The sequence below is a fragment of the Phaethon lepturus genome, unplaced genomic scaffold, assembly GCF_000687285.1.
Source record: "Phaethon lepturus isolate BGI_N335 unplaced genomic scaffold, ASM68728v1 scaffold12469, whole genome shotgun sequence".
NCBI lineage: Eukaryota > Metazoa > Chordata > Aves > Phaethontiformes > Phaethontidae > Phaethon > Phaethon lepturus.
Window position 1 is genome coordinate 485 of NW_010565591.1, and position 14,011 is coordinate 14,495.

Here is a 14,011-nt window from a genome sequence, read left to right on the forward strand (position 1 = left end):
ATGGGACTGCTTTCCCAGGGCTGACCAGCTCGTCAAAGCAAACAGTATGGAGAAATCTGCCGCTGCAGGGCTACTCCTGTTTGCAAGCATCCTCTTTGTTCACCGAGGCAGGATTATCCTGACACGGATTTAGATGCTGCTCAGATTTTCACGGTGCATCGCTGCCGACCAGAGAGGCGTCTGACACGGCAGGATCCCGCTTTACCTGATGCTGAATGTGCGTGTGGCAAAGCGGGAGCCTCCGCGCTTTGAAAAGACCAGGACTCATCGATCGGGGCTGGTTTAATGATGGAAGTTGGAGTCCGGATCGAGTGCAGCCACTCCTGCTCCAATCAGGGAAAAAAGTGCAGAGAAAAGGAACGTGCCAGACACGTACGTATTTTACACACTTGCTTCTGTTTTACCGAAGGGTGAAATAATCTCCGCGTATGACAGAAGCGAGTGCGCGGGGTCTGACATGCCTGTGGTTTGCGAGGGAGCACACCCCGCACTTCTGCCTCTCAACATTAATGCGGGCTGACAGTGGTAGAGGCCTGGGCTCACGCGACTTTAATCAGCACTGCCCTAAGCCATCAGAATCACATTAATTATTTCAGGGCTTTCTTTTTGGATCAACAGAAAACTCGTATTAAAAGCAGCAGCCTTCTGCTCAGCCCCTTCATAAGCCTCTCGCCCAGGTTTGCAGCGAGGTGGGCTGCGCCCAGCTGCAGTTTTTGGCACCCATCGGTGTTCACCATTGTCGGTGAAGTTTCGCACTGTCTTACAACACGGCAAAGACCTCACTCGCTCTGCTTCCCCTAAGCTACTGGGAGAGAATTCTCTTTTTCCCCCTCCCTCTCAACAGATAACTGGAAGCTGCCAGGCTTTAAATATCCCAGTTCCTTTGAAAAGAAAACATTTCTTTTTGTTGCATACAAATAGCACATTAATTTCTTCCACAATATCATGCATGGAGCTTTAATGATACTTTAGATCACGGCTTCCATGCTATTAGCTAACATGTCATCCAGGTAACAGCTTTACATGGAAATAGGATCAGAAGGGACAAGAAAATACTGCTCTGTTGCTTTTTTTTTTTTTTTTTTAAATAAGGAATTTCACACCTGCAGCACAATCCTGCTCAGTATGAAAATACCTCCAGAGCAAGAACTCGGACAGCTAACTGTATTCCCCGGGATCCGTAACTGTGCTCCGATCATGCTTTGTCTCTCTCGACAAGCTGCATGCTTTCCCATTCTGTTAATAATTCAGCTAAGGGTACTCAAGAAGACTCAGGGAGTTAATGGAAAAGGTAGGTGCCTATGAGCATCCGCCAGGAATTGCCATCTGGCAAGAAGGTGGAGCCTCCCATCTTTCCAAAGGGAAACAATAGCTTTTTTTTTTCCGGTAAGTTAAACGACAGAGAAGCTAATCTGTCAGGGAAGAGGATCTGTAAACCTGAGGCTTTATTTGCAAACAAGTCCCCCTTCCGCACTGCATTCCTCTTTCATCTCCCCATGCAGCAGGAGCCGTGCAAGGTAATCACGGTTGCAACAGAAAGACAACTTAAAACAATCGAGACCCACAAAGAAAACAAGCTGAACTCATGCCTTTCTTCCTTCAAAGCAGACAGACATACAAAAATAGTAGCTGAGAAGTGCTTACCGACTTTGGGCTCTTCTTTGGGACCGGCAGTCCTGAAAAATGGCAACAGGGGAAAAATAAACATTAGCATCTAAACATTACCTTCCCTTAAAGAAAAATCCCTAGGTGTATCACCCGAACGTAGCCATCTGCAGAGTTATGTCAGCTTTCGCTCTCGCGGCGGAGTTACCAGGCTGCTCATATCGAATCAAAGCACAGGGAGAGGCAGCGGGAGCGCGAGACGGGAGCGGGGGGAGAGCTCTGTCTGCAGCTCTGCTGGCTCCTGCGGCAGCGGCCGGGAGGCTGGGAGGGAGACCCGGAGCGCCCAGCGCCCGCCGAAGCCCAGCGCCTGGGCGAATCTCAAATGCTCCCCTGGATTACGGGAGACTTGCCTTCCCATTAAGCCGAGGTTATTTCCCTTTGACGCGATCGGCTCGGCGGTTTTGTCGGACCAATCGCGGCGGTGCAGGGGGAAACAGGTTGATTTTTTTTAAGAAGTATTTCTCTTGAAATCGATTTTTGAAAGGCAAATGTGCATTGGCTTGAGCCGGGAGGCATGGGCTGGGCAAAGGAAAACAGAAGCATGAGGAGGAATAAGCTTTCATCCCTAAAAACGTGAATGTTACTGAGAAAACACGCCTCCTCCTTCCTGTCCATCCTAAGTGTAAATCTCTGAAGCCAGAGATTTTATCTGTTCCTTACGATTTCAGAGAGCTGAGGCTTGAAAACAGCACTGCAAATGTCCTGACCCTTGGGGGGGACGCTCGGGGGCTTGGAGAAGGGGCCTTACAGGACACAGGGGTTGCAGTCGACGCAAAGGAAGAAACCGCTGGGAGGGCACCAGAGAAGGTTTTTTCAAGGACAGTTTTGCATTTTGGAGCAGCCTCTTCCCCGCTCTGTGACAAGCAAGAGAACTCAAGTGGGATTTCTATCGACTATTTCTACCTATAGCCCAGCAGCAAAGCAGACACTTGTTTGGGGGATTTACCTACAACGCAGGAAAAAGCTCTTTCCTGGGCATTTTGAAAATCACCTTCCTTTTCCTCCACTGTTGGAGGAGTGGGAACTCCCCGTATTTTGCTCTGTGTGACACTCCAGAAAACAAACATAAACCAAAACACAGATTACACTCCACATTAAGTGCTCAGTAATTCAGATGTTTGAAATCTGCTTTTGTCTTTAAGATGTGATTTATGTGGCATTTATGCCGCATTATGTCTTCTACTTTATGCATTTTGTTTGTGCTAAAACCCATGCCCGCGTCTAACTTTTACACAGAGAATAAAATATGCAATGCAAGTGAGTTACAAATTGCCTAGGGAGAAACTCATTTTAAGGTAATTTGGGAGTTGTTAGTTCTGAACAGGGAAGATCCACAATTAAAAATGATAAACAGAGCTTACTTTGCTGCCTGCTCACAGACTGGGGTGCAAACTGTAATGGGTATTTTAAATGAAATGTTTTCAGCTTTTGAGGAATATCTGTGCTCGGCACGTCACTCCGATGCATTCCCAGCCAATACCTGATACACCTCCAGGCGCTGATTGATCGAGGGACAAAGAAACATCAAAACTGTTTGAACTAAACAATCAAGACCGCAGCTTCTTTTCTGCTGACGGTGACTGTGTTTGTATAATACACTTAAAGAGCAAAGCACTAATAACGTTCATGGCAAGTCACATTTTTAACAGGCATCATTTATCACGGAGATAAACACACTGAGATTCTCCCCCTCTCTCTCTTCCCTTCCACATGCATGCACACACGTTTACTCTCCCTTTCCAAGAGATGCTCTTTCCTATTAAATCAATAGGTAGAACAGACCCCCATGCACGCAGGCGCCCTTAACAGACCAACATGAGCCAGAAAAGGTATTACAGCAATTTAAATGTTCCTTGCAAAGAATAAAGTGGAGATGCAGCTGGGCTGTTGGTTCAAATTGTACCAGAATTCAGTTTATTGCATCACAAGCATTAAATTAAATTTACTAAGTACGAACTACTGAACAAACCTTTCGTTCAAAGTTTGTCATGAATTTTGGCTGTTCCAGTACAAAAGAGATAGAAAACTGTTGAAAAAGAATGGAAAACACACCGAGGCCGTAGTTTGGGGGGTCCTTCAGAGGCCAATGAATCTTACAGTGTCACTGCTCTGTGCCAGACTTTGCTGCAGATCAAGCAGTAAGTGACTTTTTACCAAAATAGGTGACTGCAGAACACCTTAACAAATGTTGGTAGTTTTTCACAGGACAAGCTTATAGTCAGGGGAATAACCTGCCTGTACATTTTCCTGTAAAAATGTTATTTATTCATCTAATTAGGGTCTCATTTTAAAACCCCAGTTCTTGATGCAGCAGGCCAAATGAGCAAATGATAGGTATCATATGTAGTTTTCACGCTGAGATGATGGAATGGATACAGTATTTAACAGTGATGAACACGAAGCACTTGAATAATCCCCAAATCCTGGGAGCACCACTAGCAGAAAACGCTGAGCTTTACCAAAAAGCTTCTGGCAAAAAACAATTGCCCATGCCTATGCGTTTGGGATGGTGACGACTATGAATTACGACGTTCACCTTCCGATTACATTAACCGTGTCCCACCACTGCTCATGCCATGCCCTGCTTGGTGTGCTCCTCCTCCCAGCCGCCCCGTTCTCTCCTGAAGCCTCACTGCAAGTTTTTCAGAGATAAATGGGCCAAGCATGGACTTAACACCCAGTTTGCTTCCCTTTGGCATCGTCCAATTTTTTTTGCGGTCGGAGTAATGGCATTCACATCCCTGGCTAAGCCAAAAGGCTCCTCTGCTGCTCTGCCCTCCAATCTGATAATGGATTAGCAGCAGTTTATATCGACACTGCAATAGAATTCCTCTGTGATTTAATGCCTATGGACATCTCTCACTAGTACTTGAAACAGATTTTCTGATTTGGGGGGCTTTTGGAGGTGCAGATTAGGGACGGTGGAAGAGTCACGCAGCTGAACGGGGCTGCTGCCATCACAGAGTTAACAGTGTTTTAAAACAAATGAGCACATCTGGTAAACAATGTCAATATGACCTAAAACCCCTTGAATGGGCTTATTGTAGCTACTTACTAAATGTGCCTGGAATTAAATTAATTAGAAAGCACAAATTACTCCCCTCTAAATAACAATGTAATAAAGCAACTGCTTAATGAAAAATATCAGTGATCAGTGAGCAAGCCGCAAACGCAAAAAAAGGGATTGTAATCAAACTAAATTCACAGACTCGTCAGCAAGGCAAGAAAGGCTTCATACAGGGTTAGTCAAAAATGAGTCAGATGCAGGGATCTAAATTAAACTAATTATCACAGAGATTATTACATTTATCTTAACAAAAAGCTCTCTCTTTTCTCCCCAGTACTCCCTAAAGCTCTATGTACAGCTGGCTGCATCCATCTGCTCAACTACATTTTGTAACATAGGAGAAAAAATGCAAATCATTAAGCAAGTTTTCTACCATGACTTCAGCACTCCTAGTGCCATTACCCATCAGGAGCAGTATTTCTGTTGCGTGACGCTGTACTATGTTGTGAGCGATGCGGTCCATGAAATAAGGCCACAACCCAGGTGATTTAATATTATTCGGCATGTGTTAATTTTGCAGTCCTGTGTGGTAAAACTTTTGGAGCTGGGAAGCTCTAAGTTCCTTAACCCTACCTACGATGAGTTAATGGAATAACCCATGGGACAAAACTGTGATCCCAAGTGTTGCTGTTTCTAACATGCAGCGGTCCTCAATTTTTACAGGAACATTTTCTCAAACCTTTTGTCTTTGTGCAACCAAAATAACATGGGAAGGCCACGGCACACGGCAAATTCTGTTTTGCTGAGCGTATACAGAATGCAATGTGTGACTACAAATCCATACCGTAGCTTGGACCCGACTCTGGTGTGAGCTCAGGCGGCCACAAATGCTCAAAAATTACCTAGATGGACACCAGATGCACCATGCCCTGTTCTACAGCCCAGTGTTTAGAGGCAGTGGATCAAAACGATCAAAAGTTGAATCTTAAGGAAATCCTGCCTCTAGGCACCACAGCAGTCATCCAGTCAACCCATCCGAACAGCTCGGTTATGTGAAGGCCAGTTGGCATGAACATTTCTCCCCCCACCACAAAAAAATACATATTTCAATGGGATTTCAACCGAAGTTGGAACAATTCAGTACCAGTTTGCACAATCCACCCATAGGACAAAGGCTCTTGAAATTGCTAAAAGCCAATCTAGAAGCCAGATGTATCATCTTATTTATTGCTTACAATGTCTGTGGCTACTGTTCAACGCTTTTCAGTTTTGGGGTGCTTTTGTACATGAAAGGAAAGAACAACCGTGTCTAGATCTTTACTTCTCATGATTGCTTAACACTTCCAATCAGGACACCCTGTGGACCACCCATATCTAACAGCAAAAAAAGCCATAGGTGAGCGTAGGTGAAAAGGTTACCCATTTGGTTTTGCCATTACATGGTCTGCAGCCCAGAATGCACAACAGCAGAAAATTAGCAGGAGATGAATAAAAACACAAGAAAAGAAACCTTTCAGACTGTGTCACAAGGTTAACATTTACAGAGAAAATGTTCCTGCCTGGAAAAAAATGAAAATAACAAGCTTTCTAAATAGTGCTGCTTACACCATGCTGAATAAAAACCACAGGCTGTATCAAAGAAAACAGACCCTTCGAAAGATGAAGGGTAAAGTACTGGAGTCGGGGAGTACACAACCATATACCTGGCATTGTACATTGATTGCTGCTTTCTGTGTGAAAAACAAGGAACTCTAAATAATTAACGCTAATGGCCATTAGTGCTGGGGGACAGGGGAGGGGAGGTTGGTGGTGACAAAGCAATCCCCTTGATTCTGTACAATCCATTGCCAAAGAATTTCTAATAAAGGACAAACACTATCTAAAAAATAAAATAGATGGAACTTGGTCTTTTCCAGACTGGAGAAAGAACAAGAAAACACACCAGAGTAATTTGCAGTGAGAGAGGCAAGCCTGCACTCAGGCATAAGGAGCACCACCGAGAAGAAAACCCCTTCCTCGTCCCTGCCCAACTTTTCTGCTCATCGTTGTGATTTGCATAAGAGGAGTGTCACTGCGCTAGCAAAAAAATTAGCTATGCAATACAAGCTTTAAGCGAGAGAATAATTTACACTGCAGGAATATAGCCCTGCCATAAATCAAATTTGGCAACTACCAAACGCAGTGAAAAATGCCATGTTTCTAATGCTAATGTTCAATGCTAATGTTAAGCAAGCGATGTTGTCATGAGACCATCTCAGGCGTTATTAACCCACTGGCACTGGCAAAAAACATAATGAGGCATAGCATATTACTGCCATTAACAAGAATTTGAGTTCTAGGTGCTCTAAAGATGTTAAATTGTATTAGCCTCAATTACTCATTCTTGGTCAGGATGCTAAAGAATTCCTCGTAATTGAAGTCTCAGTCATATTTTCAGCATCTCAAACCAGAATTGATTTTAGAAGCAATAAAGAAGAGATAGGCTAATAAAATCTATTTAATTACTACAAAAATATAAATTTAACTCTGTAGTAAGATACATATGTTAATGCCAAGACAGTAAGATAATAAAGAGATTGAGAATTAGCGCGACAATTACCCGTCTAACCTGTGGTTGAAAGCATGACAGCACTTCTAATATTTTTAGTTTGAAGCTCATTAAATGAAGAGTTTTTCCTAGAGCTCGAGCTGTTGGAGTCATATGCTTAGATGAAAATCTCTGTTAATATTTAAACAAATATGTACCTAGACATTAAATTTCTGAAATCTCACAAATTTGAGAGAGTAAACATCAGAATTGAAAAGTAATTAGAAACCCTCGCATTCTTTTTACAGAAGTATGTGTGTGTGCGTGTATATGCACGTTTTGGGGTTTTTTTTCATATATATAAGCATACACATGTGGATATGCAGGAAGGTACGTACCCTTTTCCACAAGCCCACAAAATCCATGACTTGCAAGCTTTATTTCTAGAGCATATCTTCCAGTTTTTTTGGCATACTGCAATTTTGAAGATGTCCATTCCCAAACCCCCTTCTCCTCAGCTGGCTGTCCCATGGCACGGCCACATGGGTACCAAAGGACAGCAGCAGCTCGAGGCCAACCTCATGTGCTGCTCCAAGCTCAGTGCGGAGGACACTGGTAGAGGAGAAACCATATTTTGCTGTTGTCACATCTGTATTTATCCTGCTCAGTGAAGGTGTTTGTCTTCAGACTTATCACAGCACTGTTAAAAGGTGTAAAACCACACGCTTGAACCTGTGTGGCTTACGGCAGATTCTCCTGTTTCTTATTTGGAGAGCAGCCTGCACAAAGCGGACACCTACAAATAGGGCCCTCTTGGCATTAGTTTGATGTTGCAATTAATAAATAACATCCCTTAATAGTAAGCTAATATTTATGGAATGCTTAGCCAGATTCAGACCTGCACATGCACACATGGCTCGCTAAGACAAGAAATCTTTACTAGAGGACAGTGGTGTTGCAGATGTTTTCACAAAACATAACTTTATTAGATTGAAAATTCAGTTTTCTATTAAAATAAGTAACTCAATATACCTCCAAGTATGAAAGTGTACATCTCAGAAACTAACCCTTACGGATAAGGATGGAGTCAAAACTTCAGGTCCCTACCCGCATGTGCCCCCCGCCACAGGGCCCTGAGCCGCCCCAGCACCCTCAGCCAGCCCTGTCACCTCCCTGAAGCTCAGCCTCCTCTGCCCAAGCTGTCTGGTCTACAAGCCCTGCCAACTTCTCAAGTCCAACTCATGGTACATCGCAGGTCTTCCGGCACAGTAGACACAGCTTTAATAGGGTCTTAAAGATGGTATAGTCCTAATTATCGCCGTCGCAAAAATAAGTCCATCTGACCAAGAAAAAAATGAACATGAAAATGAATAAAGAAAATCCTAATGCAGAATGGGAAAAAAAAAATTCAGACTAGAGAGACTTAGAGACATGGGGATAGATATTTAAAAAAAATCTGTCTCAGAACAAAACCATTGACTAGTCCATTACAAAGCCATCCTTCTTCCTCAGTTTTGCCCACCTGCTATTGCTTTTAATGACTCTCCAAATGTATTTAATTACAGTGATAAACAAAGACATTTCTTGGATTTCTGATACCTAATTAATTCTGTTATGACTGGTTATTATAATGCCGAATCAGGGCAGCAGCCACCGCACCTACCTGCAATGTGGCTGATAAAAATTCATTATTTACCAGTACATGCACACCAAAATGCCACACAGGCGGTAGGTAAGGGTAGGAGGAAAAACTGGGTGGAATAAACCCCTCCTTGCTGCACAGCTCCAAGTCTGCTCCATTTCCTGCTGTGCAAATCCCGATGAAGATGTGGGAGGCACATCTCTAGCTAAATCTGCCTTATCTAATGCGTAGTCTTGAGTTCTGCTGTGCCACCTTGTGCTACATCACATCACATTTGATATAAAACAACACTGTGTGGGTTTGAGTTGCTCCACTTACACCACTTCAGCATTTAATACCAAAACCAAATCAAAACATAAGGGGGGAAAAAAAAAGCCAACTTTCAAAACCTCGAGCTAGGGAGAAAAAAAAGCCTTTAGGAAGAATTTTAGAGCTCTCATCTTTCATTTGCTAAGCAACCTCCTGTTTTGTTCTCATCTAAGAGCCTACTGCTTTCCGCAAGATAAGGTGTTCATGCAATAAAACATCCTGATGGGAAGATTTCAGACATTTTTTTCTTCCAGCATTCAGCAAATGCTTTGGTTTTCTTACTGATTTTAAAGCAGATCTAGATTCCCTGCCGCAGAAAGGCAGCCGTGCGCATAACGTGCTCACCACCACTCTTGTGTTGTCAGCATGCAAGATTATGCAAAACTGTCATTATTTCATTATGCCAAATACGTTAATTGGTCACCTCCTTAATAATTAAAGTACAGGTTTCCTCCTGGCCTTAAAGCACGCTTCATGAAATATCTCAAAACTTTAGGAAATTATCTCAGCCCTTGAAATTAATGCAAAATGTGTAACAAAATGCCAAGCAATGAATCAGCAACTGTTCTATCCTGTTTCACCCCTCCAAGTGACTCTGGAGCTCAGATGACACGTATATCTGGGGGACACAAGCTATAGTATAGATAGGCCACGCTGCCACAAAAATGCAGGGCAACCGATGTAAAACTAATGCTGACCCAAAAAGCAGATTTCACAGGCACCTCTTCGTTTGCTTACTCATTTCTAGAACAGAATCAGTGCAAATGGAGTTAATGAAGGGTAGCTGAGGGGAAAACACGTGTGCCTCAAATGACTAACAGATTAGTGTCAGCACTTTGCACGTATCACACCAGCAAGAGCTCGAAATTCTGCAGGCAATTAAAATGTCCACGTACCAGTGATGCTGGTCCTCCTTTATCATCAGAACTGAATTACAATATTACTGTTGTTAATAAGCTGTTCTTCTTGGAATCAGGTGCTTATATGACAATGTGCTTTGTTTGGAGTTTTTTAGCTTCTCAGGGTTTATTAAGGCAATTGGATATGAATACTAGAGGCTTGAGATAAAAAGACAGAAAGAACTCCAATATGGTATTTTTATATCTGGAATTTCAGGAGCTTAACGTAGGATTTTTGAGCGCTTGGGCTTTTTGAGGTTGATATTTGAATTTGTCGCTTGCTATTTCAACTGGATGACTTTGCATTGAGAAACTCCAGCACGACCTGGTAATGCTAATTAATTAGTTCCCGCAAACGCACTATTTGTATGAACATTAGTAATGCACATCAAACTATTTGCTGTCTGAACAAGCTACCGACAATTACCCTTTGTGGCTGCAAGCATTTGTAGGCATCCAAAACCTTGGTGAAGCCCTGCTGCCTCCTGGAGTCTAATGGGAGCCTTGCCATGGACTTCAGCAGCACCAAATTTTCCCCCTTCGTGTTTTTGGTAAGCAGAGTTATCCCAAACCTTGCAAATTCAGATCATTAAAACCAAACAGCTAATGTCACTAAGATTAACACCTGTAAAGCACTTCGAAGGAGAAAAACACTGAGCAATCCCAAAATATTACATTATTTATAAGATGACCTGATTTTAAATGTTAAGTTTGGCTTATTTTTATCACAAAGAGAAAATAAGTTCCTGCTAGCTTGCTTTACAAAACCAATTACCAGTGATCAGTGTATGGTGCTGCATAACAACACACAGCGTTGCCCCAAAAAGGCGTATCTAACACTCCAGAGCTGTTTAGAGGAAAATTAACTTGCACGCTGGATTGAGATACATGCACATAAGCAATTCTAATAAGGGGTATGAACTTCAAACTTCTTATTAAAAATATCAGAATGTGTAACATTTCTTTTATTTCATCTTTTCCTGACGTCAACCGGGTTTTGCACCTGCTCCTTGATATACTAGTCCCTAATCAGAATAAGGCTGTAAGAGAATAGTAAATGTGACATCAAACTTGCTTTAAACTTGCTTTAAAGTCTCATCATCTTTTTTTTGGCTCAAAAACTTCCACTTAACAGGGAGAAGTGGAAAAAAAAAGAGTGACTTGGTGGTTTGGAAAAAAAAGATGCAGCTACTCCCAAGTAAAGGTTCCCCCAGACCTGCTCCTTCCCTGCACGTAAATCATAAGCTGTAGTAATGTATGTTTACTAGGACCGTCTGTTTTCAGAAAATGGAAAAGTAACATTGCAAAACATGTTAAAAACATTGCATTTCATTTCCAATGCAGTTTGTAGACCAACTTACAAACTTTACTAACCCGATTCCCTTCTTCCCAGGCAAATCTCTTTAAGGGAAATAATAACAGAAATAAACAAGAGGAAACAACTGAAGACAGATTTTTAAATGCCAAATGAGATTCCCAATTCAACCAGGAAATCTATAACTCTGGAATTACAAAGTAATAACCCTGGAATACAAAGCAATGAACTTGAAAAATAAATCTTGGCATTACACATGGACATATATTTCCTTAAGCATACCACGTTTGATTTTTTTATATATAATTTACTAACTAGTAAGGGGGGGCTATGAGCTATCAAAAATACCCCACCCTCGTTATTTCTGGATGCTATTATTTGTACTGCAATATCAGGTATTTTTCAGTGTATAGCTCAAAATAACCTATACTGAGTGACAGATTGCTGAGAGATTCAGCAAACAGGTTTGATGGGAGATACCCGAGTAGAAGGCACTGGGAGCTGTGGTAGCTGGTGGTGGTTGGCAGAAGGTAAGGGAAGGAAAAGGAGGTGACTTGAAATGGGACTTTCAAAAAATGTAGAGGTCAGTTGAGCACAGCGGATGGCAGAGAGGAATTAGATCTGCTCCTGCTCCGGGTGAGGGAAGAAGCCGCCACAGCGTGGTGGGCTGGGGAGTGGAGTAAGAAAACCAACCACAAAAGGCGGCACGCACGAGGATGGGTACCGGCAGCTCTCTGCACGGCAAGATGGGGCTCAGGGGGGTTCCTACGGATCCAAGCATGAGACAGAGGACTCAGTATAATGCTCTGCTCCCTCTGTACTAGGAACTGAAAACACTGCTGGAAACGGTGAACTTTACTTCCCTTTCCAGAAGCTTTGGCACAGGCAAACACGCTCTGTGGTAACGGTCAGATGATTCCCAGGTTGTGGTTTTTGTCCTAAACGCAGTTTGGACTCACTTTTTCTCTAATTCAGCGGCTGCTAAGACAGTTTGAAATTTTCTGGCAGCTAGATGCTTACAAGTGGCATGACTTTCAACTCGCTCTTCACTGCAAGCCTAAAGGGCAAACAGAAGTCAGTGGATTGTTCAAAAGAGTTCAAGTCTGCACTGAATAGTTGATTGCAGCTCTAATTACCATGGTTTTACATCATTAGGGATAGCAACTGAAAAGGACCTCTAATTCCAACACTGTGAGCTATTGCCTTTTTGGGTTTTTTTGGCTCTTACCACTAAATGATCCATTTCCAACGCTTATGGTAAGGACAGGAAGGGAAAATTTCGTTTCTGTTGGGGGAGAGGATCTCGATAAACAAGTACGAAGACAATATTTTTGCTTATAAAATTGGGGCAGAAAGGATGGAATAGTGAGGAGATGTCCTCTGAAATCTGCAGGGGTAACGGATTTCACTCAGCTCGGGTATTTAATGCTCAGTGCCACTGCTCATTTATGCCCGACCATTGTATTTTGACACTCTAGATCTCAAAGAGCAATCTGGTTTCAATTACACAGTTATAATGTGCTTGCAATTGTAAGTGGTTATGATATATTGTTTGTAAAGTTTTCCCACTGTGTCTAAAGGATCTTGTAACTCTCTACCCTGGCTGGGGGGAGCCCGAAGCTGCAGCATGCGGCGTAAAGAAAAAGACATGTAGCCTTGTATTGCTATGTGATGTTTCAATGGCATGGACAGAAGATAAATAGAGAGAGAAAAAAGATGTCTTTCTGTTTTAGGCTACAGAAAGAGGTTTCAAGTCCAGGGCACTCGACTCTAGCATGCATTTTCAGCACAAGATAGAGGAGTTAACTCCTCTCCGTGGGAAGTGTCGGAGGTTAATTACCCTCACATGCCAAGAGCATCACTGGAACAGCAAGGGAAGGTCCATCTAGCTGAGGAGCCCTAATAGGTTTATTGCTTTACAGCTTTGTAATTTTGCTCCATTGCTGCAAATCTTTGTCGAAGTTACGTGTATCACAAGGACCTTCTTAAGACCCCTGAGTCAAGGACCAAATGAGACCGACTATTGGCACAGACCTCTCCCCTCTTCCACCTACCTCATCACTCCCCACAAACACCTTCTATTCAATTGAACCACGAACAGGGAGGGGATTTACTATGGACTCTGCTTTTACATGGAGGTGAGACCCAGGCGTCCACTGACGGGCATTTAGACAGGTAGATGTTGCATTGGTGGTTCTTCCCATAAAATACATTTAGTTTTGAAACTCTGGCACATACATTTTTCAGAAGACAGATTTCCATTCCCCAGTTTAATGTGAATTTGGCACTAGGGAAAGCTATTAGAAACTCCACTGATTTGCACATAACACGTGAGCGACATTTCACCTGCATGCTTTTACTTTGATCTGGAGCCAAGTGGGAACACATCTTCAAGGGGATTACGTAGATCAGGCTCAAGGTTTATGCTATTTCTAACCTTCCGGTGAAGAAAGATGCTAGTGAGCACTAACTGTGAAAGCTTTGAAGGGAAACTGTCCATTCAAACATGAATGAAAGCTGCTAAGATTAATTCTTGTAACAGAACACAAACTAATCGCAGTATTTTTGGATGACCTGAACTGAAGACTGACACACAAAAAAAAAAAAAGGGGGGGGGGGGGGGGGAGAGAAACCCCCGGTACTCTGT

At 42.7% G+C, this 14,011-nt stretch overlaps 1 protein-coding gene across 1 annotated transcript in view; it reads right to left on the reverse strand.

The window, feature by feature from the left end:
* Nucleotides 1-205: 205 nt before the first annotated feature.
* Nucleotides 206-14,011, reverse strand: part of LOC104627124 (membrane-associated guanylate kinase, WW and PDZ domain-containing protein 1-like) — a gene marked incomplete at its 3' end in the record, with an annotated part of 66,080 nt that continues 52,274 nt past the window's right edge. Inside the window, exons 12-13 of the mRNA XM_010295234.1 lie at nucleotides 1,645-1,676; nucleotides 206-323 (exon numbers count right to left, since the gene is read on the reverse strand). Of these exons, the coding sequence (XP_010293536.1) occupies nucleotides 206-323; nucleotides 1,645-1,676 (150 nt within the window). The remainder of the gene's footprint in view (nucleotides 324-1,644; nucleotides 1,677-14,011) is intronic.